Source organism: Chroicocephalus ridibundus, chromosome 21 (assembly GCF_963924245.1).
Source record: "Chroicocephalus ridibundus chromosome 21, bChrRid1.1, whole genome shotgun sequence".
In the NCBI taxonomy this organism is placed as follows: domain Eukaryota; kingdom Metazoa; phylum Chordata; class Aves; order Charadriiformes; family Laridae; genus Chroicocephalus; species Chroicocephalus ridibundus.
The window spans coordinates 2,966,548-2,990,917 of NC_086304.1; the positions used below are offsets into that span (position 1 = coordinate 2,966,548).

The window sequence follows — 24,370 nt, forward strand, 5'->3', positions numbered from 1 at the left end:
GATGGCGGCGGCGGCCGGGCGGGGTTGAGGCGCTCCCGCCGCCCTCAGGTACCGGCCGGGCCCGGGGCTCCCCCCCGAGCCTTCCCCGCAGCCCCCCCGCCATGCGGCCCGGCCCCGCCGCCGCTCCCCGGTGATCCGGGCGCCGCCCGCCGCCCCGCCATGCTGCGGCGGTTGCTGGAGCGGCCTTGCAGCCTGGCCCTGTTGGTGGGCTGCCAGTTCGCTTTCGTCGCTTATTTCTCCTTGGGGGGGTTCCGGAACCTCACCTCCCTCTTCGGCCGCGCCGCCGGCCCCGTCTTCGATTACACCCGCACCCACGACGTCTACGCCAACCTCAGCCGGCTCCTGCCCCGCCGGGCCGCCCGCCCCGACCCCGCGCAGCCCCTCCCCTTCTGCCCCGAGAGGTCGCCCTTCCTCGGTGAGTGGTTGGCGGGGGGGGGGGGGGGGCGGCAACCGGCTCTGGTGGCTCCCGGGGGTGTGGGGGGTGTGGGGGGGCCCGGAGGTGTCGGGGCAGAGGCCGGCCCCCAACGCCGGGGGAGGAACCGGCTCCCCCTCGGAGGCGAGAACCGGCGTCTCCCCCAGGGAAAGAACCGGACTCCCGGGGCAGGAAGCGGCTCCACCCCGGAGGAAGAACCGGGCCCTCCCGGGGTGGGGGGGGAAGAACCACTGGCCCTCCTCGGGCGAGATCCTGCCTCCCCCCCCCCCCCGCCCCGCCCCGGGGCAAAAACCAGGCTCCCCCTCGGAGCAAGAACCAGGATCTTCCCCAGGGAAAGAACCACCCCCCCCCCGGGGAAAGAACCACTGGCCCTCTTGGGGGGTGAGAACCTGCCCCCCACCCCCACACACACCCCCCCCCCGGGGCAAAAATCGGCCTCCACCCGGGGGAAGAACGGGCTCCCCCTCGGAGCAAGAACCAGGATCTTCCCCAGGGAAAGAAGTGTTGTCCCCCCCCCCCCGCCCCCGGGGAAGAACCAAACTCCCGGATGCAGAAACCAGGCCCCCTCTGGGGGAAGAACCGGGGCAAAAACCGGGCCCCCCCCCCCGGGGGGAAGAACCACTGGCCCTCTTGGGGCGAGAACCTAACCCCACCCCCCCACCACCGCCCCCGGGGCAAAAACCAGCCTCCCTCCCCCAGGGGAAGAACCGGCTCCCCCAGAGCGAGAAATGGGCCCCTCGCGGGGGAAGAACCAGACTCCTGGGACAGAAACTTGCCCCCCCGCCCCCCCCCCCCCCCCCAAACCCGGCAAGGACTGGTCCCCCCCTCAGGGCAAGAACCGGCCCCACGGCGTCCAGCCCCGACTGACCCGCCGGACAGGCAGAGCCGGTCCGGGCAGGCTCCCCCCCATCTCAGGGCAGGGGGGGACCCGCACCCCGCCATGGGTGCCGTCCCCGCCTCCCCCCCCACACCCTGCTTCCCGCAGTCGGCCCGCTGACGGTGAGCTTCAGCCGGGTGCCCACGCTGGAGCAGATCCAGGCGAAGAACCCGGCGGTGGAGGAGGGCGGCCGGTACCAACCCTCCACCTGCGAAGCCCGGTCCCGCACCGCCGTCATCATCCCCCACCGCAACCGCGAGACCCACCTGGGCCACCTCCTCTACTACCTGCACCCCTTCCTGCAGCGCCAGCAGCTGCAGTACGGCATCTACGTCGTGCACCAGGTGAGGCCGGTGGGTGCCGGGGGCTTCACCGGGCTTCGTGGGGGCCACCGTTGCCAACCGGCTCGCCCCTCCCCACTTCCCCAGGCCGGCAACTCCACCTTCAACCGGGCCAAGCTGCTGAACGTGGGGGTGAAGGAGGCGCTGAAGGACGAGGAGTGGGACTGTCTCTTCCTCCACGACGTCGACCTCATCCCCGAGAACGACCACAACCTCTACACCTGCGACCCCTGGAACCCCAAACACGTCTCCATCGCCATGAATAAATTCGGATACAGGTGGGTGACCGCGGCGGCGGTTGGGGGAGAGCCAGGAGCGAGGGGACCGGGACTGGGACCGGGACTGGGACCGGGACTGGGACTGGCCCCGGCTCAGCCTCTGCCCCTTCTCTCGCAGCCTGCCCTACCCCCAGTACTTCGGGGGGGTCTCAGCTCTCACCCCCGACCAGTATATGAAGATCAATGGTTTCCCCAACGAGTACTGGGGCTGGGGCGGCGAGGACGATGACATCGCCACCAGGTAGGACGTCGTGGGGACCTGCCGCTCTCCCCGTTACCCACGTTTGTGTCCCACCGGGAGGCACCTGCCGTGGGACGGCAGCACCGTGCAGGACAAACGTGTGGGGGCTGTTGCCGCCGCACTGGGGGCGGGGGGGGGGGGGGGGGACGCGGACGGTGTCCCCACGCCCTCGGTGACGCGGGGGCTCGTCCGCAGGGTGCGCCTGGCCGGCATGAAGATCACCCGCCCGCCCGTCTCCATCGGCCACTACAAGATGGTGAAACACAAGAGCGACAAAGGCAACGAGGAGAACCCCCACAGGTTGGGGGGCCAGCGGGGGGGCTGGGGGGGGGGGGGGGCGAGCCAGCGGGGGGCTCGGCGCTGACGCTCCCCTCGTCCCTTCCAGGTTCGACCTGCTGATCCGCACGCAGCGGATGTGGACGCAGGACGGGATGAACTCCCTCACGTACACGCTGTTGGCCAAGCACCTCCACCCGCTCTACACCAACCTCACGGTGGACATCGGTACGGACCCTCGAGCCGGCCGGGGCCGCCGGGGGCCGGTGCCGGGCCACGAGGGCCAGAGGTACCGCAGCAGCAGCAGCCTCTTCCGAGAGGAGATGCTGCGCAAGCTGCCCCGGGACGCTGCGGGGTGGGGGGAGCAGGGGCTGGCCCTGTCCCCCCGGTTGCCCACGGCCGCTGGGCAGCAGCCGCAGGCGGGTAACGGCACCCGGGGCGCCACCGGCTCCCCGCCGGCACCGGGGATCACCCAACGCAGCCCCGAGGCTGCCGGGGCCGGCGATGCCCACCCAGGGAGCAGCGTCAGCGTGGCTGTGGCACAGGAGATGGGTGCCCTGCCTGCCCGTGGGGACAACCAGAGCCTGCCACAGGGTGGCCACTAGCCGGTGGCCGCTGCGGCCCCGGCATGGACTGTGCTTACCAGAACCCAGCACTGGGAGCCGCAGCCGGGCTGGTCACTCTGTGGCCTCGCTGGAGAGACTGGGGGGAGCAGCAAGCCCTGGGGGCTACCGCAGGGGAGCTGCTAGCCGCGGGGCCGGTGCCTGTTTTTGGGGGGCACCCCCGGGAAGGGGTGGGGGGAGAGCCGGGGGGCTCGCCTGGCTCCATCTCCCCACAGGCTGCGGGTGCCTGAGGCTGGTCGCAGGCTGCGCCGCCGGCACACGGTTATTTATTCTATTTATGAGCCGCTCCCTGGACCTTTATAAGGGTTTTTCAATTAAAAAAAAAAAAAAAAAACAACCAACACTTTGTCCTACTGCCACGGGGGGGGGGACGCTGGGGCTCAGCGCAGCCCCCCCAGCAGCTGCCCCACGGCCGCTTTGGCGCTGGCGATGCAGTCGTTGACGGAGACGCCGGCGTAGGAGGCTCCGATGAGGCTGAGGGGCAGGCGCCGCTCCGCCAGGAACCGGCCGATGCGCTCTGCGGGGACGGGGACGGCCGGTGGGCGATGCTGGGGGGGCGGGGAGGGGGGGCCAGGAGACACCCTCCTCCCCCCACCCCCCACCCCTTACCTGTGCGCTGCCAGTGGCCCAGCGTGTACTGGGGGATGCAGGCCTAGGGGAGGGGGGAGAAGCTGGTGAGCCCCGTGGGACACCCCCCCCCGCCCCCAAAACCCGTGGCGCCGTCACCCACCTGGTGCACCCTGAGGATGGAGCGTGTCGGGGGGGGCTCCAGGCCCAGCTGGTCGCGCGCGGCCGCCTGCGCCCGCTGCAGCAACAGCGACGGTGACGCCGAGGCCGGGTCCCCGAAGCTCTGCCCGAACCAGGCGCCTCCCAGCATCACCTGCGCGGCACCGGTGGCACCGTGAGCCCCCACTACCAGGCCCCGGGTCATCCTTGTCTGTGCCCCCCCCCCTTCCCCGACCCTCCATCCCCGGTCGCTCACCGTCAGCCGCACGGAGCCGGCTCCCGTGCCGTCGTGCTCGGGGAAGGCCACCGAGTCGTAGACGATGCCCAGGAGGGAAGCGTCCTCGGAGGAGGGCACCAAGTGCCCGAAACCCTGGGCAGGAGCAGCGGCGTGAGCGGGATGGGGATGCCCCTGGGTGCTGGGGGGGGGCGGGGGGACACACACACAGACACATCGCAGGTGTCAGGGACACCCCCTCACCGTGACGGGCAACGTGACGCCCTGGTACTGCAGGTTCACCACGGCCACCGACACGGCCGGGATGCGGCGCAGCTCCCGCGCCAGCGGCTCGGCCTCCTCCGGCAGCACCTCAGCCAGGGCTGGGAGGAGAAGGGGTGTTGGGGGGGGTCACCTCGTCCTCCCTGCCCCCAGGGCACCCCCCCCCCCCACCACCACCACCACCCCCCCCCTACCTGCGGCTGGGAGGGCGCTGATGACGTGGTCAGCCGTCAGGGTGCCGTCGGGTAGGGTGAGCTGGGGGGGGGGAAGAGGAGAGCGATAGGGGGAGAGGAAAATGATGGGGAGGGGGAAAGGAGCACGATGGGGGGGAAGAGAGTGATGGGGGGGGGAAAGGAAGGCGATGGGGGGGGGAAAGGAAGGCGATGGGGGGGGGAAAGGAAGGCGATGGGGGGGGGAAAGGAAGGCGATGGGGGGGGGAAGGAAGGCGATGGGGGGGGAAGGAAGGCGATGGGGGGGGGAAAGGAAGGCGATGGGGGGGGGAAAGGAAGGCGATGGGGGGGGAAGGAAGGCGATGGGGGGGGGAAAGGAAGGCGATGGGGGGGGAAGGAAGGCGATGGGGGGGGGAAAGGAAGGCGATGGGGGGGGAAGGAAGGCGATGGGGGGGGGAAAGGAAGGCGATGGGGGGGGAAGGAAGGCGATGGGGGGGGAAAGGAAGGCGATGGGGGGGGAAGGAAGGCGATGGGGGGGGAAGGAAGGCGATGGGGGGGGGAAAGGAAGGCGATGGGGGGAGATGGGGAGAGGAAGAGGAGGGCGATGGGGGGAAAGGAGGGCGATGGGGGGGAAAAGAGGGGGGAAAGGAGGGCGATGGAGGGGGAAGGGGGGGAAAGAGGGGGGAAAGGAGGGTGATGGGGGGAGATGGGGAAAGGAAGAGGAGGGCGATGGGGGGAAAAAAGAGGAGGGCGATGGGGGGAAAAAAGAGGAGGGCGATGGGGGGAAAAAAGAGGGCAATGGGGGGAGCGTGATGGGGTGGGCGGAAAGGAGAGCAATGGTGGGGCACTGGGAAGGGGACCGGGGTATCCTGGCCCCCCCCCGCCTCAGCCCAGGGCCCTACCTGCCATCGGCCGTCGGGCCGTGGGCGCAGGCGGCGCAGGGGCGCGTGGCACCGCAGCTCGACGCCGCGGGGGCGCAGAAACGCCACCAAAGCCTCGGGCAGGGTCTGCATCCCCCCCCGCAGCGACCACTGGCTCCAGCGCTCGGCCCGCGCCCGGCGGCTCAGCCCCGACTCGGCCCCGCGCTCCTTCCCTGCGGGTGACAATGACACGTAGCGGTGGCACCGAGGTGGTGGTGGTGGGGGGTTTTGTGTGTGTGCGTGTCCCCCGTCCCGAAGCGCGGCGCTCACCGGAGCCCAGCGCCATCCCCAGCAGGACGGAGCGCCGTCGCCGTTCCGCTTGGAAAAGCGCGGGGAAGCAGGAACGGATACTCAGCGCCCGACAATCCCCGGCGAAAACCCCCCGGCACAAACTGTCCACGGCGATGTCGGCCACCTACGGCGAGAGGGGACGAGGGCGCGGGGAGGGTGAGATGGGTCCCCGCCCGCGGAGTGACGGGTACCGATAAACCCCCCCCGCCGGCGTTATCGGCGCCCACCTCCCGGCCGAAACGGCGATGAACGAAGGCGTGGACGCTCTCGTCGGGCTCCGTCCCGGCCGGTGCCAGCAGGTCCCGCACCCCGCTCCACAGCAGCGCCTGCGAGAAGGGGGACACCGGCCGCAGCAAGGCCCTGGGGGGCCACCGAGGGCTCAGGGCTTGGAATTTTTGGGGTTGGATTTTTTTGGGGGGGTTGGATTTTTCGGGGTTGTTGTGTTTTGGTTTTGGTTTTGTTTTTTTTTTTTTGAGTTGGATTTTTCAGGGCTGGATTTTTTGGGGGTTTTTCTTTGAGTTGGATTTGGGGGTTTTGGGGGTTGAATTATTTTGAGGTTTTTGGGGTGGGATTTTTGGGGTTGGATTTTGGGAGGGTTTGAGTTGGATTTTCAGGTTGGATTTTTCGGGTTGGATTTTTCTTTTTTTTTTTGCGGGGGGGGTGTTGGATTTTGGGTTGGAATTTTTGGGTTGGATTTTTTTGGGTTGCATTTTGGAGTTGGATTTTTGGGGGGGGTTGGATTTTGGGGTTTTTTTTGGGTTGGATTTTGGGTTTTTTTGGAACCCTCGGTGGCCCTCTGTGTCCACCTACCCCAAGCCCGATGGCAGTTTGTGCAGGGCCCCCCTGACATAGAGGAAGCGATTCCTGGAAGCCGGGTGGTCCCCGGGGACGGGAAGGATGTCACCCTCCAGGCCGAGCTCAGAGACCTGGGGGGGGCAGGGGGGGCATGGGACGGGCATGGGGCAGCCTCGGCGAGACCCCGACACCCCCGTGGCAAGCCAGGGCACCCTGCGTCCACCCAGGGAGCCCTCTGTATCCTGGCACCCACCCCAAACACCCTCAGCCCTTGCACCCACCCCAGGGACCCCCACAAGGACCCCAGTACCCACCCAGGGGCCCCCCAGCCCGTTACACCCACCCAGGGACCCCCACAAAGACCCCTGTACCCACCCAGGGGCCCCCCAAAAGGAATTCCGGGACCCACCCAGAGACCCTCAGCCCCTTGCACCCACCCCAGCGACCCCGGCACCCACCCAGGGACCCCCACAAGGAATTCCAGGACCCACCCAGGGACCCCCAGCCCCTTACACCCACCCAGGGACCCCTGTTCCCCAGCACCCAGAGACCCTCCAGCACCCTGCAGACAGCTCCAGGGCCCCCCGGACCCCTGCACCCAGGGCCCCCCATGCCCTTGTGGCCCCAGGGACCCCCAGGACCTCGGGATCCATCCAGCGACATCCCCCCGCCCCCCCCCCACCCCCCGACACAAGCAGACACCCAGGGACCCCCACAAGGACCCCGGCACCCACCCCAGAGACCCCCAGCCCCTTACACCCACAAGGACCCCGGCACCCACCCCGGGACCCCTGTCCCCCAGCACCCAGACACCCTTCGGCCCCCTGCAGCCAGCCCCACGCCCCCCCCCCCGGACCCCCGCACCCTGGGACCCCGGGATCCACCCCGGGACACCCCCCCCCCCCCCCGACCCAATCTCGCACCCTGGGACGCCCTCCCCGGACTCCGGCACCCTGGGACCCCTCCGCCACCTCCCCCCCCACCCCCCCGCCCCGTACCATGTGCAGGGTGTCGGTGCCCGCCGCCCCCCCGGGGCGGATGCCCCGCGGCCCGTGCTCGAACACGGCCCCGTCGGGGGCGCGGGTGCTCTGCAGCCACCCCCCGAAGCGGGCGCCGGCCTCCAGCAGCAGCACCTGGGGACACGGCCGTCACCCCGGGGACACCGACGGTCCCCGTCCCCGTCCCCCCCCCCTCCCCCGGACACGGTCCCGGCTCACCTTGGGCGGGCGGGGGCTGCGGGCCAGGTGGTAGCAGGCGGCCAGGCCGCTGATACCGCCCCCCACGACGGCCACGGTGGGCGGCATGGAGGGAGCGGGGGCTCGGCCGGACTGAACGCGGGGCACCGGCACCGGGCCCGCCCCTTCCCGCCGCTGCCGGGGCGGAGGGCGGAGCTAAGGAGGTGGAGAGCCAATGGCAGGACGCCGGACCCTGACGGACAGGTGCCGGCACCACCCCCCCCGGAACCAGCGGCAGCGCGCCCCGCCCCCTCTCCAAGCCCCGCCCGCTCGGCTCACCAGCCTATCAGCTGTAGGCCACGCCCCTCACTGAGTACGCCACGCCCCCTCTTCTGCTAGCCCCGCCCCTCAAGGGAAGCCAGTCCCGGTAAGCCCCGCCCTCACATTAGCCCCGCCCTTAAAACCAACCTATCCCATCACGTCTCAACACCAGCAAGCTCCGCCCCCTTACCATAGCCCCGCCCCTTAGCCGCAGCTCCACCTTCTTTGACCTAGCCCCGCCCCTTCCCCGTAACCCCGCCTTCTCCGTAGCTCCGCCCCCTTACCCCGTAGCCACGCCCTCTTCTGCCCTTAGCCCCGCCCCCCCAAGCCCCAGCCCCTTCCCCCCTCCAAACTTCGGCTTTTCGAGGTTTTGGGATAGTTTTTTTCTTCTTCTTTTTTTTTTTTTTTCTTTTTTTCTTTTTTTTATAGTAAATTTATTGACAAAAGCCCCCGCCCCGGGGCAGCGCGGACTCCGTGCAGGCCCTCGCCGCAGGGGGGGGGGACAGGTCAGGGCCTCCTGCCGGGGGGCTCCTCCAGCTCGTAGAAGAGGACGTAGCCCTCGCTGGACGGGACCTGGTTCTCGCTGATGGGCGAGACGCTGCGGCAGCACCCGGCAGCACCCTCAGCCCCCGCCGCCACGGATGGGCACGGGGCAGGGGGCGCTGGGGCCCGGGAGAGGCGGGGGGGGCGGGTGACGGGGTCGGGGGGCACCTACCGGGAGTCGTTGTAGACGCGCCAGCCGGCCGGGTCCCGGCAGAAGGCCGTGTAGTGCCCATAGTGGACGCTGCCCGAGTGGTTGCAGAGGGCGTAGAGGCTGTAGACGGGGCTGCCTGTGGGGGGAGGCCCAGCTCAGCATCCCCCTGACTCCTTCCCTCCCATCCCCCGTCCCCCCCCCCCCCCCCCCCAGCATCCCCCTGACACATTCCCCCCACCCTGGCCCCCCCCTCAGCGTCCCCTCGACGCATTCCCCCTGCGCCCCCATAGCATCCCCCCGTCCCCCTCACGGCATCCCTATGAACGCGTCCCCCCCACAGCGTCCCCCTGATACATTCCCCCCCCCTGCCCCGTGTCCCTGACGGTGTCCCCCCCGATGCGTCTTCCCACCCCTGTCCCCCCAACAGTGTCCCCCCATCCCTGTCCCTCCCACAGCATTCCCCCCACCCCATCCCCCCCGTGGCATCCCCCTGACGCGTCCTTCCCGCCCTGTCCCCCCCACGGCATCCACCCAATACGTTCCCCCCCCCCACTCCCTCCCCACGGTGTCCCCCCAGCATGTCCCCCACCCCGGCATCCCCCTGATGCATTTCCCCCACGGCAATCCCCCCCGCCCCGCCACAGCGTCCCCCCACGGCATCCCCCCGGCCCTGTCCCCCCCACAGCATCCCCCGGACGAGTTCCCCCTGTCCCTTCCCCCGTGTGCCCCCCCGCCCCCCCCCGGCATTTCTCACCCGCCTTCTCGCTGGCGAACTCCCGCAGGTTGAGCTGCTGCAGGGGGAAGTCCACGAAGACGGAGCACTTCTTGATGGAGTAGCGGGTGGTGGAGAACCGGTTCAAGTCTGGCCAGCGTCAAGGGAAACACGGACACAAGCACATGGAGAGGTGGCCCCCCCCCCCGCCCCCCAGGACACCCCCCACCCCGAGCCCCGGCAGCTCCGGGGGTCTCGGGGACTTTCCCCCAGGCCCCCCACCCATCGCTCCCCAAAGGATACGGAGCACCAGGATGCGGGGGAAGCGCTGGATGGTCAACTTCTTTGTGCTCCGCGTCCGCTGCCGGCACTTGTCGCAGACCTGCCGGTGGCACGGAAACGGTGAGAGGGAGCCGGGGGCGCTGAGCCAGGGGGGTACCGAGCCGGGGGGGTACCGAGCCGGGGGGGCACCGAGCTCCCCCCTCCATCCCCAACCTCTTACCGGGGCGTTCTCCGAGTCCAGCTCCTCTTCCTTGGTGAAGAGGCTGAAGCAGTCGTGAAGCGAGACCTTGCCGCCGGCAAAGCTTTTCTGCAGGGGGAGAGGGTCAGGCGGGGGGCTGGGGGGGCGGGGGGGGACTGGGTGGGACGGGGAGGGCTCTGCCTCGTCCCTACCTTTGGGATGGGCAGGGAGAGATCGCAGAAGACCTCGAAGGTGGTGGAGCGGTAGCCGCACGCCTGGCACTTGAGGCAGCTCTTCAGCTGTCCCACGAAGAGGTCTGGGGTAGAGGCAGGGGGGTGAGGCCGGACAGAGAGGGACGCTCCGAGGGGACTGGGGGGTCCGGGGGGGGGTCACCCGGCAGCGCTCACCCACAATCTTGCTGTCCTCCCTCTCCAGGTATCGCTTCCACATCTGGTTGGCGCGTTCATCATCGCTGCGGGGAAAGGTAGGGGGGTCGGGGCTGCGTCCCCCTCCACCGGCCACCCCGCTCCCCCCCGCCCCGGGGACCCCTTTTCCCCCCCCCGCCTCACCTCAGCGTCTCGGGGTCCTCCAGCACGGGGGTGCGCCGGGCGTCCGAGAGGATGCTGGGGGTCCTGCGGCCCTTGCGGTTGATCTCCACGTGCAGCCGGTCCATGAAGAACTTGAGGAACTCCTGGGCGTCCTGCTGACTGCGGCGGGACGGAGCCCTCGCACCCTCCGGGAGCCGGGGAGGGGGGGCGGTGGCGGGGGTGGGGGGTCGGGGGAGGAAAGCCTCACCTGTATCCGGTGAAGGAGGGGACGTATTTCTGAAAGATGGCCTTGAAGCGCCCGGGGTTGACGGCCTCGGAGGAGTCGGGGTGCCAGAGGGCGGCAATGACGTCGGCGAAGGCTGCGGGGACAAGGGACAAGCCGGGTGTCAGCGGGTTTATGTAAGAGCTGGGGCGGGGTGGGGGGGAGATTATCGGTGGGGGGGCCTCCTGTCCCACCTTCAGTGAGTTCCTGGGGGGCGCGGGGGCCGGGGGGCTGCTCCTGCTGGAAGTCCCGGCGCAGGCAATAGTCCCGCAGCGGTTTGGTGCTGCTCAGGCACTGCAGCACGGCGTTCATGAAGCACTGCCAGGAGAACGGCGGGGACGCCGTGATGCCCTGCGGAGGCTGGGGGGGGGCCACCGGGCCTCGGCTTGTCCCCCACCGTCGCCTCACACCCCTGTCTGTGCCACGGGGACCCCCGAGGGGCTGGGGGATCCCTGGGGACGCCCCGGTCACAGCGGGAGGGAACTGCTTCGTCACGGCCGCTACAAGCCAGGGGGACCCCGGGTCCCTTCCACACCCAGGACGGAGGGACGGGAGGGCTCGGGGGACGCGGGGACGCAGGCACTTACCGTGTTGCCCAGGTTCCTGAGGCCGACGTGGCCCGAGCCCAGCAGCAGGGTGTGATGGGTCTGCGGGGACGCAAAGGGAGAGGAGTGAGACCCGTCCCCAAGCCGCAAACCCCTCCGGCCGCCCCTCGGCTCCCCACAGACGGACCAACGGCCGCGGAGGCTTCACCTCGCCGCTGACGAGCAGCAGCCCCATGACGGCCGTGTGGACCACCGACTCGGAGATGTCGGTGCCGCGGCCCTGCAGCTCCCGTTTGGTGAGCAGGGTGCGGTGCAGCTTGCGGGGGAGCTCCACCAAGGTGGCTCCCTGCAGCCCCGGCATGGCTCCGGCACGGCTCCGGCACCGCCCGGCCGGCGGGATGGCGCTGCCGCACCGGTGTTGCCGGGTTCCCTTCGCCTCTCTAAGCCACAGCTCATTAGCTGATCCGATTTCCCCTGGCTATTCTGGGCCTTGCTGGAGGCTCATCTCGGGGGGATTAATTAGCAGGAGAGCCACCTCGGGGGGACAGCGGGCGGCCGGAGAACGGGGAGCGGAGGCAAACACAGCCGCCTGCCCCGTGCCGCAGCGGTGGGGTGCGGGAGAGCGTCGCGGGGAGCGGGGCGGCTCGGGGGGAACGGGGGACAGCCCTTTGCCACCGGTGAGGCGACGCACCGCGGGGGTCCAAACCGTGTCCCCGTCCCCCACCGGCGCAGGGACGGCCCCGGGATTTCAGGGCACCTAATCCCCACACGTGGCCCGGGGCAAGTGGAGGACAGGGCCTGGCTGCTCCGCGGGGAGAAGGCGGATGCGGAAACGGGCACGGCCCCCCCCCCAGCACCGAGGGGACGCCAGCCTTTCGCAGCGGGAGTCCCCGAGGAGGAACGGAGCGGGGAGAGGTGAGACCACCATCCCCGTCCCACCCTGGGGGCGTCACCCGAAGCCGCTGCCCCGCGCCAGGGACAAATCCTGGAGCTCTTACAGCTGCCGCCTTCTCCTCGGTCCTGCCGGGTGCCGGGGCTCTGCCCAGGGGCGGGCTGCCGGGCGCCGGGACGTCGGGGCTGTGGGCATACGTGGGGTCGGGGGCAGTACGAGTCCGGGGGCAGCCCTCGGGGCGGACGGAGAGCAGCGGGGCGGACGGCTTCCCGTCCAGCCCCGGGGAGACGTTGACCCTCCGGAGAGAGGAGCTCCTCCTGAGAGCCAGCGAGCCGGCGCTCAGCTGGTGGCCGCAGTCCCTCAGCACCAGCCGGCTCAGCACCGTCGCCACGTCCTCGGCGCGGCCGCCGCTGCCGCCGCCACCGCCCTGGCTCAGGTCCCCGATGCTGATGGATTTGGAACGGGCCAGGTTGCTCCGCCGACGTTCCGCCAGCGAGGCCCCGGCGGGCAGGGAGAAGGAGGCGCTGCCCGGCACCGCACCCGCCTGCGGAGAACCGGGCACCCGCACCGCGTGGTCTGCCTTCACGGGCCCCCGCCGACACGCCGAGACACAGAGAGCTTCCCCCCGTTTGGAGGCCCGACCCCGCTCCAGCTCCAGCTTCTTGCCGCGGTCCTCCATTGTGCTGGGCCGGGGCGGGAGGAGGCGAAGTTTGGGTGCCGGGGAGAGCCCGTTGGCGGCGGCGGAGGCCAGGGCGGTGGCATGGCGCTCCTGGCTGAGGGCCCGGTGGCCACTGGGCAGCTTGGCAGCAGCCTTGGGTTGGGAGGTGACGACGGCGTGGTCCCTGGCCCGGCTGACGCGGTGCTCCGAGGCTTGGGGCATGGTGGGGACGGCCGAGAGGGAAGCCCTGCAGGAAGAGGGAGGAGGTTGATGCCGGTGGCACCAGGACGGTGCGTGGGGACACCGGGGCACGCACCCACCTCTCTTCGCCGCGCCTCCTCCCGCCAGCACCGATCACAGCCCCCCGCGGCAAGCGGCCGGACAGAGAGTCCCGTCGGCGGGGGCCCTGCAGCACAAGGAGAGATGCTCCAGGTCACCGGACGGAACCGGGGGACAGCACGGCCCCGGCGAGACCCCACGGTCCCCCTCACCAACGGGAGGCAAGTGCCGTGCCGCGCTCCCCGAGCCGGCGGGTGACTCGCGGGGGTGCTCGGCACCACCGGGAGCAGGTGCTTCCCACCCACCCGCTCCGGGTTCTACCAAAACACTGCCCGGAGCAGCGGTACAGCCGGCTGGGGGGGGCAGCCATCTCCCGGCTCCTGCGCCATGGGGGCACCCGGCAGCGGGGGGGATGGTGCAGGCCCCACGGCGAGGCCGCCGGTGCTGGGTGGCGATGGCTGTCCCCAGAGAGCGGCTCCGGGGGGACGATGGCCGCGGTGCAGCCGCGGGGGCTGTGGCACGGCCAGAGCCGCGAGCTGCCAGCAGGAGGGGAAGGGCCCCGCGGGGGTCAGCCGTGCCGATGGCAATGGCCCCCCAGCCCCATGGCCCACCTGGCCACTGTCCCCTGCCTCCCCCTGCCCGCCACGTCCCCCTCCATAAGGATATGGAGGACCCTACCTGTCCCCGTCCCCTACCTGTCCCCATCGCCCCCTGCCTTGCCTGTCCCCCGCCCTCTCCCCCCCATCTCCTACCTGTCCCCCCCCAGACCTGTCCCCTCCCAACCCTGTCCCCCCATCTCCTACCTGTCCCCCCCCAGACCTGTCCCCTCCCAACCCTGTCCCCCCATCTCCTACCTGTCCCCCCCCAGACCTGTCCCCTCCCAGCCCCGTCCCCCCCAATCTCCTACCTGTCCCCCCCATCTCCATCCTCTTCCATCTCCTGCCCGTCCCCCCCCAGCCCTGTCCCCATCTTGTACCCGTCCCCTCAATCTCCTGTCCCCCCCATCTCCTACCTGTCCCCCCCACCAGACCTGTCCCCCCCAATCTCCATCCCCTCCCATCTCCTACGTGTCCCCCCCACCCCTGTCCCTGCCATCGCCTACCTGTCCCCCCAACCTCCTGTCCCCTCCCTCTCCGTCCCCTTCCAGCTCCTACCTGGCCCCCCTCAGCCCTGTCCCCCCCACTTTCCTACCTGTCCCCCCCAATCTACATCCCCCCCATCTCCTACCTGTCCCCCCAATCTCCTGTCCCCTCCCAGCTCCTACCTGTCCCCCCCAGATCTCCAACCCCTCTCATCTCCTACCTGTCCCCCCCAGTCTTGTCCCCCCCATCTCCTACCTGTCCCCCCAATCTCCTCTGCCCCCCGTCTCCTACCTGTCCCCCCGTCCGTGTCCCCAACTCCTACCTGTCACCCCCCCCGCCCAGCCCTGTCCCCCCATCTCTGTCCCCTTCCATCTCCTACCTGCCCCTCCCAGCCCCGTCCCCGCCATCCCCTGCCTGTCCCCATCCTCCGCCTTGTGTCCCCCCCCCACCTCCTGCCTGTCCCCGTCCCCGCCCCCCCCATCCCACCGGGCCACTGTCCCCTGCTCTGCTCTCCCCCACCTCACAGCACCCATTCCCCGCCCCTCCCGGGGCCGTGGTACCCCCCTCCGTGTCCCAGCCCCTGCCCGGTACCGGGGCGGGGTAGGGGGGGGGGAACCTTTCCGCTGTCCCCCCCACCAGGCCTCGCTGCCTGCTCCTCCCCCCGGGCCCCGCAAAACCCCTCCCCGCCTCGACCCTCCCTCCCCCCTCCCCGTGTCCCCCCCCCCCCCCCCCCCTCCTCCGGTGTCGCCGGTGCCCCCCGCCCCCGCCGGGCCCCCCCCTCCCGCCGCACCTCCCGCGGGCCGCCATGGCAACAATTCCCGCACCGCCCGCCGCCATCTTTGCTCCTCCCCGCCCCAGGCCCCGCCCCCGCCCGGCCTCGCGCCTCACGCCGCGCACGCGCCGCCGCCGCGCCGCGCCCCCCCCCCCCCACCCTACGCGTGACGCACCGCGTCACCATGGAAACCGAGCGGCGTCCTCCCCCCCCACCACCCCCCGCTCTTAAAGGGGCCGCCGCGCCACGTCTTCTTAAAGCGACAGCGTCCTCTGTGGAAGCGTCACGACAAGGTCGGAGCCCCGAGGGCTGGGGGGGGGGGCAAGACCCCCCCCCCGAGGAACCCCCAGAGCAGCAGGCGGGGAATGAAGAGTTTATTGGGGGGCAGCAGCAAAGCAGGATGGGGGGGGTGGGGGGAGCAGCTGGGGGGGGGGGGTGTGACACCTCCCATGGAGGGGGGCAGCACCCCCCCCATTAGCCCCCAACCCCCCCCCCCCGGCCGCCATCGCTCACTTCTCCTTGTGCTGGATGATGCCTTTGGCCACGAGGTCCGGGATCTCCACGGCCAGCCAGGGGCCCAGCTGCGGAAACAGGGGGTGAGCGACCCACGGGGACACCCCCCCACCCCCGTGGGGACACACGGACACACACACCCCCCCCCCCGCCATGGAGACACCCCCGCCCCCCCCCCCCGACTCACCCCCAGCGCCATCAGATGGGCCAAGCCGAATTTGGGGACGTTCCTGGCCCAGAGAGGCTTGAAGTGGTCGCTCAGGCAGATTTTGCCACCCCTGCAGGGAGAAGTGGGGGGGGGGGGGAGCCATCAGACCCCCCCCCCGACCCCCCCAGGGACACATTTCCCCCCCCCCCAGATTCCTCCCCCCCACACACACACCTGTACATCTTGGCCGTCTTCCCATCCAGCTCGGGGATGGCGATCTCGGGGGCGGTGGCGGGGTAGGTCACCGGGATCTGGGGCGGGGGACACGACACATGGACGGGACAGACACAGACATGGGGGTCAGCAGCCCCACACACCCCCCCCGGCTGCCCCCCCCCCCCACCCCCCCCCCCCCCCTCCTCACCTCAAACTCGATGGCGAACTCGTACTTGAGCAGCTCGTGGACGTACCAGCATTTCCCGAACCACCTGCGGCACATGGCGGGAGGGCCCGGCCCCCGCCGGCCCCTCAGTCCCGGGACCCCCCCAGCGGACACCGGAGCGTCTCCGGGGTGGGGTGGGGGGGGGAGGCCCGGTCCCGTGTCCGTTGTCCCCCCCCCCCGCCACGTCGTCCCCGCTCACCCACCGGGTGCCCTCGGCGTTGGACTCCAGGCGGAACCAGTCGTTATCGGCGCGTTTGTTGTTCTCCACGTACTGCCGGGGGGGGGACGGGGGTGAGCGGGGACCGGGGGGGGGGACACACACACAGACTGCGGGGGGGTGAACCGCGAAGGGGACCGGGACCAGAGAGGGGACGGGACAGCAGGGGAACCTGGAAGGGGACCGGGATGCAGGAAGGGAACCGGGAGACGGATCGGGAAAGGGACCGGGGGATGGACCGGGAACGGGACGGGAGGGGAATGGAGGGACAGCGGGGACCGGGGGGTGAACCGAGGCTGGGGAGAGAGACCGGGGGACGAACCGCGAAGGGGACCAGAGGGGGGACGGGACGGGGAACCGGGGGACGGAGCGGGAAGGCGACCGGGAACCGGGGGACGGGACAGAAGGAGAACCGGGGGTGAGCGGGGACGGACTGGGGGTGAACCGAGGCGGCAGGGAGAGACCGGGGGACGAACCGCGAAGGGGACCGGAGAGGGAACAGGATGGGGAACCGGGGGACGGACCGGGGGTGAGCGGGGACCGGACCGGGGCGGGGGGACGGACTGGGGGGTGAACCGAGGCGGCGGGAAGAGACCGGGGGACGAACCGCGGAACCGGGGGATGGACCTGGAAGGGAACCGGGGGACGGACCGGGAAGGGCAACCGGGGGTTGAAACGGGGGAGGGAGAAGTGTGGGAGGAACCGGGAGGGGAAGCGGCGAGGGCCCGGGGAGCGATCCGGAGGTGCCGGCGGGTCCCGGTACGGGCGCACCTGTATGAGGGCGCGGTACTCCTCCTTCAGCCGCGGCGCCCAGCCCTCCCGGTCCCGCGGCCCCGCCGCCGTCCGCAGCAGCGGCAGCTCCGCCACCGCCCGCCGCGCCGCCTCATCCGCCATCGCCCCGCCGCCGCCGGAAGCCGGCCATCTTGGCCGGGGGCGGAAGTGACGCCGACGGAGGCGCCGCCATCTTGCTTAGGGGCGTGACGCGACAGCGACGGTGACGGTGACGGGGGGGGGGTGTGTGGTGGTGGTGTGGGTGGCGCCGCCATCTTTACTACGGTCACGGGCAGGGCGCGACGCCGCCGCGGCGCCTCCATCTTTGGTGCTGGCAGAGATGAGTTTTGTCGGGTCTCAGCCGCACTCATCCCTCCCCGGGGGGTGTCCCCCGTGTCCCGTCCCCATCCCCCCCCCCCCCTCGACCCCACACAGCACCAGGGACACAGTGGCAGCTCCAGGGCTTTATTGTCACGGGGGGGGGCCCGCCACGGCAGGGCTCAGGGCTGCCCCTCGGCCTTGCCCAGGTCCAGCAGGGAGGAGAAGAAGCCGACGACGTTGGTGCGCAGCTCCTGGGCCAGCGGCGTCAGCTGCTTGTTAGCCCGGTCCAGGTAGGCCCTGGGGGAGAGGAGGATGGTAAGGGGAGGCCGAGGGGCGTCCGTTGTCGTCGTTCCCCCCCCCCCATCCCTTGTGTCCGTCCCCCCCCGCCCCGTACTCGGCCTGGCTGCGCAGCTCCTGGGCCTGCAGCCTCTGGGGCAGGTCCTTGGTGACGAAGTCGGAGAAGGACTGGAAATGGCGGGTGAAGAAGTCGTCGACGGGCGGCGGGACGGGCTCCTCCTCCGGGGCCTGCCGCCTCACCATGGCGGCCTGCAGGCAGCCGGCGCAGAGCAGCACCAGGGCGGCCGCCAGCACCTTCATCTCGGCGGGGCTGGGGGCTGCGGGGGACGGGGTCAGCGGCCGACAGCCCGACCCATGGCTCTGCTGGCCCCTCCTGCCCCACAGCCCCTTCCCCCGCCCCAGCCCTCCCCCGCGGCTGCCCCACTCTCCCCCCTCCTGCCCCAGCCCTGCCCCGTCCCACCCGTGAACCTCAGTCCCCTTCCTGCCCCACGGCCCCCTCCTGCCCCACAGCCCCATCCCTGCCCTGCAGCCCTGTCTTGCTCCGCAGCCCCCTCCTGCCCCATCCCACCCCATAGCACCCCCCGCCCCACAGCCCCATCCTGCTCCATCCCTGCCCCACGGCCCCCTCCTGCCCCACGGCCCCCTCCTGCCCTGCAGCCCCCTCCTGCCCCATCCCTGCCCCACACCCCCCTCCTGCCCGGGCGCTGGGTGCCGTCTGCCGCTCACCTGAGCAGGACTCTGGGGGTGTGGGGCTGTGGGTGCCCCCTCGGGGGCTGCTTATATCCCCCAGGGCCAGCTCCCGCCCCTGGTCTTGGGGGGGGCCGTGCCGGCCCCCGCCACCACCTGGGTAAACATGGCGGGGGTAAGGGTCGCTGCGGGGGACGGCCCCTCCTCATCCTCACCGGGGCTGGCCCCACACCCCGGGTCCTGTCCCTGCGTCCCCAACGCCCCGTGGCCCTGGGCAGTGGGTGACAAAGGGGTTTGGGCTGTGGGGGGGTCCTGGGGGCCAGGGCTGCCACAGTGGGGGTTGCCCCATGGCACGCAGTGGCGCTGTGGCACGTGGTAACCCCATGGCACGTTCGTGCTCTGGAGGTACACAGTTGCCCTGTGGCACGTTGGAGCCCTACGGCCAGTGGTGGCCCCGTGGCACGCAGTGTCCCTGTGAGGCGTGTGGCCCCACGGCGTGTTGGGGCTGTGACCCCACGGGACCCCCAGGGTCCCCCCACCGCAGCCCCTCTGCCCCGTCCCGGGGTTCCGGTGGCCGCCGCACCCTGGGGTCCCGGCTCGGCAGGGCCACCCCGGGGGCTGCACACCCCGGCCCGCCCCGGTCACCACCGGCTGCCGTGGGGCGAAGGTCGTCGCCCGCCTTATCGCTGACCCTCGGCCGCCAACGTGACGCCGTGACTCAGCGCGGGGTCCCGGAGGGGGCACCCATGGGGCAGGCGGGGGGGGGGATGGACACAGACCCTGGGGACACCCCGCCGTGGGGCCGGGCTGGGGGCCAGTGCCGGCACTGTCTGGGGACACGCGGCCAAAGGGCACCTGGGTGGCACCGGGGACAAAAACTCGTTGTCCCCCGGGTCACCTGTGGGGCCACCGGGGCCCCTTCCCCTCTAAGCCCTTTTCCAGGAAAGCTGCTGGTGACGGCAGCAGGGGACAGGGACAGGGACAGGGAGGGACATGGGACAGGGACATGGGGCAAGGAGGGGGACATGGGAGTGGAGATGCAGGACAAGGAGGGGACAGAGGGAGGGGGAGATGGCGGGGAGACGGGATGTCGTGGGGACACAGGGAAGGGACATGGGGGGACACAGAGAGGGGACATGGTGGGGGACGTAGGAGGGAATTGGGACACAGCCAGGGGATCCAGGAACATGGGGAGGGGGACAGAGGGGGCATGGGAGGAACGGGACATGGAGGGGGTGGATGACGGGAGACGGAGGGACAGGGGGTGACGGGAACAGGGAGGACATGGGGACACACGGGACGCGGAGGGGACACGGGACACAGGGGGGGACCCTCAGGACGCGGGGGCCCGGGGCCGGAACGCGAGAGCCCCGGAACGTCGCAGCGCGGGTCTGGGTTTCCAGAGGAGCACGTTCCGGCGCTGGCCCGCCCCCCCGCGGGCTCAGCCAATGGGCGGCCAGCGCTGCCCGTGCCCGTCATGGCGGCGGCGGCCTCGCGCGGGCGCGGCCTCGAGAAGCCGCTTCCGGCGGCGGCGGCGGCGGCGCCCGCGGCCGCGATGGCGGCGCCCGGCGGGGACGGGGGGGGCGGGCGGCCGTAAGGCCGGGCCGGGACATGGGCAACGTGCTGGGTCCCGCCGCTCCCCGCGCCCCGCGTCGGGGGGAGCCGCTCGGTAGTCCCGGCAGCTTTGATGAGTTGCACCGGCAGTGCAAAGGTGGGGACGGGGGGGCACCGGGGGTCACGGGACCGAGGGGGGCACCGGGGCTGGGGACACGGAGTAGGCGGGACACCGGGGCTGAGGGGACACCGGGGCTGGGGACACTGGGGCCGGGGGGACACCGGGGCTGAGGGGACACCGGGGTCGAGAGGGAGCACCGGGGTCGGGGGTGGCACCGGGGCTGGGGACACCGGGGTCGGGGGTGGCACCGCGGCTGGTGGGGATACCGGGGTCGGGAGGGGACTCCGGGACCGGGGGTGGCACTGGCGTGATGGGGACACCGGTTTGCAGGGACATTGGGGCTGGGGGGACACCGGGCCGGGGGGGGGGGGTCACCGAGGCTGGGGGTACCGGGGCCGGGAGGGGGCACCGGGACCGGCGGGGGTGGCACCGGGCTGGTGGGGACTCCAGTTTGCGGGAACATTGGTGTCGGAGGTGACAGCGGGCCGACGGGGGGGGGTCACCAGGGTCGGGGGGGGGGGCACCGGGGTGGGGGTTACCAGGACCGGGGACACACAGCGGGGCCGGTCCCTCGCTTGCCCCGGCAGCAGTGGGGGGTCCCGGCGGTGCCGGGGGACAGGCTGGTGCTGGGGGGCACAGGGGTGACGGGGGGGAGTGGCCTGGGGGTGGCCCTGGGAGAGGTGGGGTGGCACCGGGGGACTGGCCCAGGGCGGGGTGGCAGCGGTGCCTCCGGGGGGTGGCAGTGGTGGCTCTGGGGGGGGACACGGTGGCAGCGGTGGCTCTTTGGGGGGTCACGGTGGCAGTGGTGGCTCCGGGGGGTGGCAGCGGTGGCTCTTGGGGGGGGGACACAGTGGCAGCGGTGGCTCTGGGGGGGACACAGTGGCAGCGGTGGCTCTGGGGGGGACACGGTGGCAGCGGTGGCTCCGGGGGGTGGCAGCGGTGGCTCTGGGGGGGGACACGGTGGCAGCGGTGGCTCCGGGGGGTGGCAGCGGTGGCTCCGGGGGGGAACATGGTGGCAGCGGTGGCTCCGGGGGGTGGCAGCGGTGGCTCTGGGGGGGGACACGGTGGCAGCCGTGGTTCCGGGGGGTGGCAGCGGTGGCTCTGCGGGGGGGACACGGTGGCAGTGGTGGCTCCGGGGGGTGGCAGCGGTGGCTCTTTGGGGGGTCACGGTGGCAGCGGTGGCTCCGGGAGGTGGCAGCGGTGGCTCTGGGGGGAGACACGGTGGCAGCAGTGGCATGGGGGGGGGGACACGGTGGCAGCGGTGGCTCTGGGGGGTGGCAGCGGTGGCTCTGGGGGGGAACACGGTGGCAGCGGTGGCTCCGGGGGGTGGCAGTGGTGGCTCTTTGGGGGGTCACGGTGGCAGTGGTGGCTCCGGGGGGTGGCAGCGGTGGCTCCGGGGGGGGGACACGGTGGCAGCGGTGGCTCCGGGGGGTGGCAGCGGTGGCTCTGGGGGGGGGACACGGTGGCAGCGGTGGCTCTGGGAGGTGGCAGCGGTGGCTCGGGGGGGGGGGGGGACACGGTGGCAGCGGTGGCTCTGGGGGGTGGCAGTGGTGGCCCCCCTCATCTCCCCGCCGTGTCTCCCAGAGGTTTTCCCACAGCAGATGGAGGGAGTGAAGCTGATCGTCAACAAGATGCTGAGCAGCCACTTCCAGGTCGGGGGGACACAGGGGGACGCGCTGGGGGCGGGGGGTGGGGGCACTGCCACCCCTCGTCCCCCCTGCTGAGGGGCTGTCCCCGCAGGTGACGCACGCGGTGCACATGAGCACCCTCGGCCTCTCCAGCTACCACTTCAACGCCACCTTCGTGGGCGACCGGCAGCTCAGCCCCACCGAGGTGAGACCCCGGGGTGGCCCACGGTGGCCCTGGGACGGTTGGTGGCCTTGAGGTGGTCCCGGGGTGGCTCTGGGATGGGGGGTGGCCTCGAGGTGGCCGTGGGGTGATGGGTAGCCTCAGGGTGGCCTTGGGACAGTAGATGGTGGCAGGGTGGTCTCAGGGTGGCCCTGGGGTGGTGGGTGGCCTTGGGGTGTCTTGGGGTGGCCTTGGGACAGTAGATGGCCTGAAGGTGGTCTCAGGGTGGCCCCAGGATGGGGGGTGGCCTCAGGGTGGTCCTGGGGTGGCTCTGGGATAGTGAGTGCCCTCAGGGCGGCCCTGGGTTGGTGGGTGGCTTTGGGTGGCCCACAGTGGGTGGCCCTGGGGTGGCTCTGGGATGGGGGGTGGCCTCGTGGTGGCCGTGGGGTGATGGGTGGCCTCAGGGTGGCCTTGGAACAGTAGATGGTGGCAGGGTGGTCTCAGGGTGGCCCTGGGGTGGTGGGTGGCCTTGGGGTGTCTTGGGGTGGCCTTAGGATGGTGGGTGGCGTCAGGGTGACCATGGTGGTCCTGGGGTGGTGGGTGGCCTTGAGGTGACGCTGGGATGGCGAGTGGCCTTGGGGTGGCCCTGGGATGGTGGGTGGCCTCGGGGTGGCCTTGGGACAGTAGATGGCCTCAAGGTGGTCTCAGGGTGGCCCCGGGATGTTGGGTGGCCTCGGGGTGGCCCGTGGTGGGTGGCCTCGGGGTGGTCCTGGGGTGGCTCTGGGATAGTGAGCGCCCTCAGGGCGGCCCTGGGATGGTGGGTGGCTTTGGGTGGCCCACGGTGGGTGGCCCTGGGGTGGCTCTGGGATGGGGGGTGGCCTCGGGGTGGCCGTGAGGCTCTGAAATGAGGGTGGTTGGGCGGCACAGGGGTGCCACCAGGATGGGTGACAGTTATCTCCGGGCGAGGGGGGTCCCAGCCCGCAGCTCAAACCAGGCACAGGGGGTGTCACCGTCCCCTCCGCTGACTCCCCCCCCCCCCTCCTTGTCCCCAGGCCTTCCCCACGCTGGTTGGGGACATGGACAACAGCGGCAGCCTCAACGCCCAGGTGCTGCACCTCCTGGCCGAGCGCATCCGCACCAAAGCCGTCTTCCAGGTGGGACGGGCTGGGAGCGCACCCCGGGGTGCGGGGGGTACGGGGGGTGTGGGGGGGTCTCCGTCACCCCAGGACGGTGGCAGGACCCGCCGCGCTGCCCGTCCCCTCGCAGACGCACCAAGCCAAATTTGTCACGTGGCAATTCGACGGCGAGTACCGGGGGGACGACTGCACCGCCACCCTCACCCTGGGCAACCCCGACCTCCTCGGCGAGTCCGGTGAGCGGGGGTGTCCCTCCCCGTCCCCTACCCCAGCCCCGATTCCGCCCCACAGCTACCGGGCCCGGCGTGAGGCGGCGGGGGGGGGGACACACCGAGCGCTGAGGGCCGTGCTGTCCCCGCAGTGATCCTGGTGGCCCATTTTCTCCAGAGCGTCACCTCCCGCCTGGTGCTGGGCGGGGAGATGGTTTATCACCGGCGGCCGGGGGAGGAAGGTGCCATCCTCACGCTGGCGGGCAAATACACGGGTAGGTGGGGGCCAGGGGGGTGGCGGGCACGTCCCCAAGGGTCCCACCCAGACCCTGAGCGGGGGACGGGGACACACGCGACGCCCCGGTTGCCCTCGCCCTCCGTTTTGCATCTCTCTTCCAGCTCAGAAGTGGGTGGCGACGCTGAACGTGGGCTACGGCGGCGCCCACGCCAGCTACTACCACCGAGCCAACGAGCAGGTGAGCGTCCCTGTCCCCCCCCACGCGTCCCTGTCCCCCGTGGGTCCCTTTTACCCCCCCCACCCTCAGGGCCTCACGTTGCCCCTACCCGCCCCCCCGCCCCCGCCAGGTGCAGGTCGGGGTGGAGCTGGAGGCCAACACGCGGCTGCAGGACACCACCTTCGCCTTTGGCTACCAGCTCAACTTGCCGCAAGCCAACATGGTCTTCAGAGGTGAGCGAGGAGCCGTGGGGGCACCCGGCAGTCCCAGAGCTGGCCGGGCGTGACCCTGTGTGTCCCCCCCCCCCCCCCCGGCAGGGCTCCTGGACAGTAACTGGAGCGTCGGGGGGGTGCTGGAGAAGAAGCTGCCCCCCCTGCCCGTCACCCTGGCTCTGGGCGCCTTCCTCAACCACTGGAAGAACCGTTTCCACTGCGGCTTCAGCGTCATCGTGGGCTGAGGGGCCGCGGCGGGGGGGCCGCTGGCACGTGCCACCGTCCTGCTCAGGGAGCCGCCGCGCCGCCGGGGGGGGGGCACCGGCCGGGCCCCCGCTCTCGCACCGCGCTGCCGGGGGGGAAGGAGCCCGCGGAGGTCGGGGAGGGGGTGTCCCTGGCGTCCGGGGGACACTGTGTGACGGCGTGGGGTGGCCGTTGGCACCTTTGGGCTGAGGAGGGGGGGGGGGGGGGTTGTTCTGACTGCCCCCCCCCTGCCCTGCCGGCGCTCGCCCGCGCCGCCCTCCTCGCCCCGGCACCGCGCTTCCCTCCGGGCGCACGCAGCCGCGGAGCCTGGAAAAATAAAGGAGCTTTACTTTGGCCTGTAAAGTGCGGTGGCGGCCGGGGAGAACCCC

At 71.6% G+C, this 24,370-nt stretch overlaps 6 protein-coding genes across 11 annotated transcripts; 2 read left to right on the top strand and 4 right to left on the bottom strand.

Annotated features, from left to right (window-relative positions):
• Positions 1-3,232, top strand: B4GALT3 (beta-1,4-galactosyltransferase 3). Its single transcript, XM_063357179.1, has 6 exons — positions 1-415; positions 1,419-1,654; positions 1,739-1,929; positions 2,048-2,170; positions 2,366-2,470; positions 2,556-3,232. Exons 1-6 carry the CDS (start codon positions 160-162, stop codon positions 3,049-3,051), a joined length of 1,407 nt encoding a protein of 468 aa, XP_063213249.1. The 5' UTR covers positions 1-159; the 3' UTR covers positions 3,052-3,232.
• An 87-nt stretch (positions 3,233-3,319) lies between these two features.
• On the bottom strand, positions 3,320-8,104 carry PPOX (protoporphyrinogen oxidase). Of its 2 annotated transcripts, XM_063357177.1 has the most exons (12): positions 7,685-8,099; positions 7,466-7,600; positions 6,483-6,598; positions 5,900-6,032; positions 5,652-5,796; positions 5,364-5,554; positions 4,486-4,546; positions 4,274-4,392; positions 4,052-4,165; positions 3,800-3,949; positions 3,679-3,721; positions 3,320-3,586 (listed from the first exon to the last, which is right to left on the bottom strand). In XM_063357177.1, the coding sequence occupies exons 1-12, from the start codon at positions 7,769-7,771 to the stop codon at positions 3,450-3,452; spliced, it is 1,431 nt and encodes a 476-aa protein (XP_063213247.1). In that variant the 5' UTR covers positions 7,772-8,099; the 3' UTR covers positions 3,320-3,449. The 2 variants fall into 2 exon arrangements, with proteins under 2 accessions (XP_063213247.1, XP_063213248.1); XM_063357178.1 differs by lacking the exons at positions 4,486-4,546; positions 5,364-5,554 and having other exon boundaries at positions 7,685-8,104.
• A 281-nt stretch (positions 8,105-8,385) lies between these two features.
• Positions 8,386-15,423, bottom strand: USP21 (ubiquitin specific peptidase 21). 3 transcript variants are annotated; one of them, XM_063357280.1, is made up of 14 exons: positions 15,381-15,423; positions 13,055-13,140; positions 12,183-12,981; positions 11,227-11,286; positions 10,834-10,957; positions 10,625-10,736; positions 10,399-10,536; positions 10,237-10,301; positions 10,042-10,145; positions 9,872-9,958; positions 9,673-9,751; positions 9,412-9,519; positions 8,679-8,789; positions 8,386-8,561 (listed from the first exon to the last, which is right to left on the bottom strand). In XM_063357280.1, the coding sequence occupies exons 3-14, from the start codon at positions 12,954-12,956 to the stop codon at positions 8,398-8,400; spliced, it is 1,926 nt and encodes a 641-aa protein (XP_063213350.1). In that variant the 5' UTR covers positions 12,957-12,981; positions 13,055-13,140; positions 15,381-15,423; the 3' UTR covers positions 8,386-8,397. The 3 variants fall into 3 exon arrangements, with proteins under 3 accessions (XP_063213350.1, XP_063213349.1, XP_063213351.1); XM_063357279.1 differs by lacking the exon at positions 15,381-15,423 and adding an exon at positions 14,886-14,961; XM_063357281.1 differs by lacking the exon at positions 15,381-15,423 and adding an exon at positions 14,886-14,961 and having other exon boundaries at positions 8,679-8,793.
• UFC1 (ubiquitin-fold modifier conjugating enzyme 1) lies at positions 15,333-17,138 on the bottom strand. Its single transcript, XM_063357282.1, has 6 exons — positions 16,959-17,138; positions 16,174-16,241; positions 15,953-16,016; positions 15,763-15,839; positions 15,568-15,658; positions 15,333-15,448 (listed from the first exon to the last, which is right to left on the bottom strand). The coding sequence occupies exons 1-6, from the start codon at positions 17,079-17,081 to the stop codon at positions 15,377-15,379; spliced, it is 495 nt and encodes a 164-aa protein (XP_063213352.1). The 5' UTR covers positions 17,082-17,138; the 3' UTR covers positions 15,333-15,376.
• Positions 17,139-17,409: 271 nt separating this feature from the next.
• On the bottom strand, positions 17,410-18,457 carry LOC134525950 (apolipoprotein A-II-like). The gene is made up of 3 exons (XM_063357283.1): positions 18,303-18,457; positions 17,674-17,893; positions 17,410-17,576 (listed from the first exon to the last, which is right to left on the bottom strand). The coding sequence occupies exons 2-3, from the start codon at positions 17,874-17,876 to the stop codon at positions 17,459-17,461; spliced, it is 321 nt and encodes a 106-aa protein (XP_063213353.1). The 5' UTR covers positions 17,877-17,893; positions 18,303-18,457; the 3' UTR covers positions 17,410-17,458.
• Positions 18,458-19,536: 1,079 nt separating this feature from the next.
• TOMM40L (translocase of outer mitochondrial membrane 40 like) lies at positions 19,537-24,335 on the top strand. Of its 3 annotated transcripts, none has more exons than XM_063357437.1 (9): positions 19,537-19,974; positions 21,523-21,590; positions 21,679-21,771; positions 22,779-22,880; positions 22,993-23,098; positions 23,250-23,346; positions 23,471-23,547; positions 23,657-23,759; positions 23,844-24,005. In XM_063357437.1, exons 1-9 carry the CDS (start codon positions 19,548-19,550, stop codon positions 23,857-23,859), a joined length of 1,089 nt encoding a protein of 362 aa, XP_063213507.1. In that variant the 5' UTR covers positions 19,537-19,547; the 3' UTR covers positions 23,860-24,005. The 3 variants fall into 3 exon arrangements, with proteins under 3 accessions (XP_063213507.1, XP_063213508.1, XP_063213506.1); XM_063357436.1 differs by having other exon boundaries at positions 19,550-19,974; positions 23,224-23,346; positions 23,844-24,335; XM_063357438.1 differs by lacking the exon at positions 21,523-21,590 and having other exon boundaries at positions 19,539-19,974; positions 23,224-23,346; positions 23,844-24,335.
• Positions 24,336-24,370: the final 35 nt, after the last annotated feature.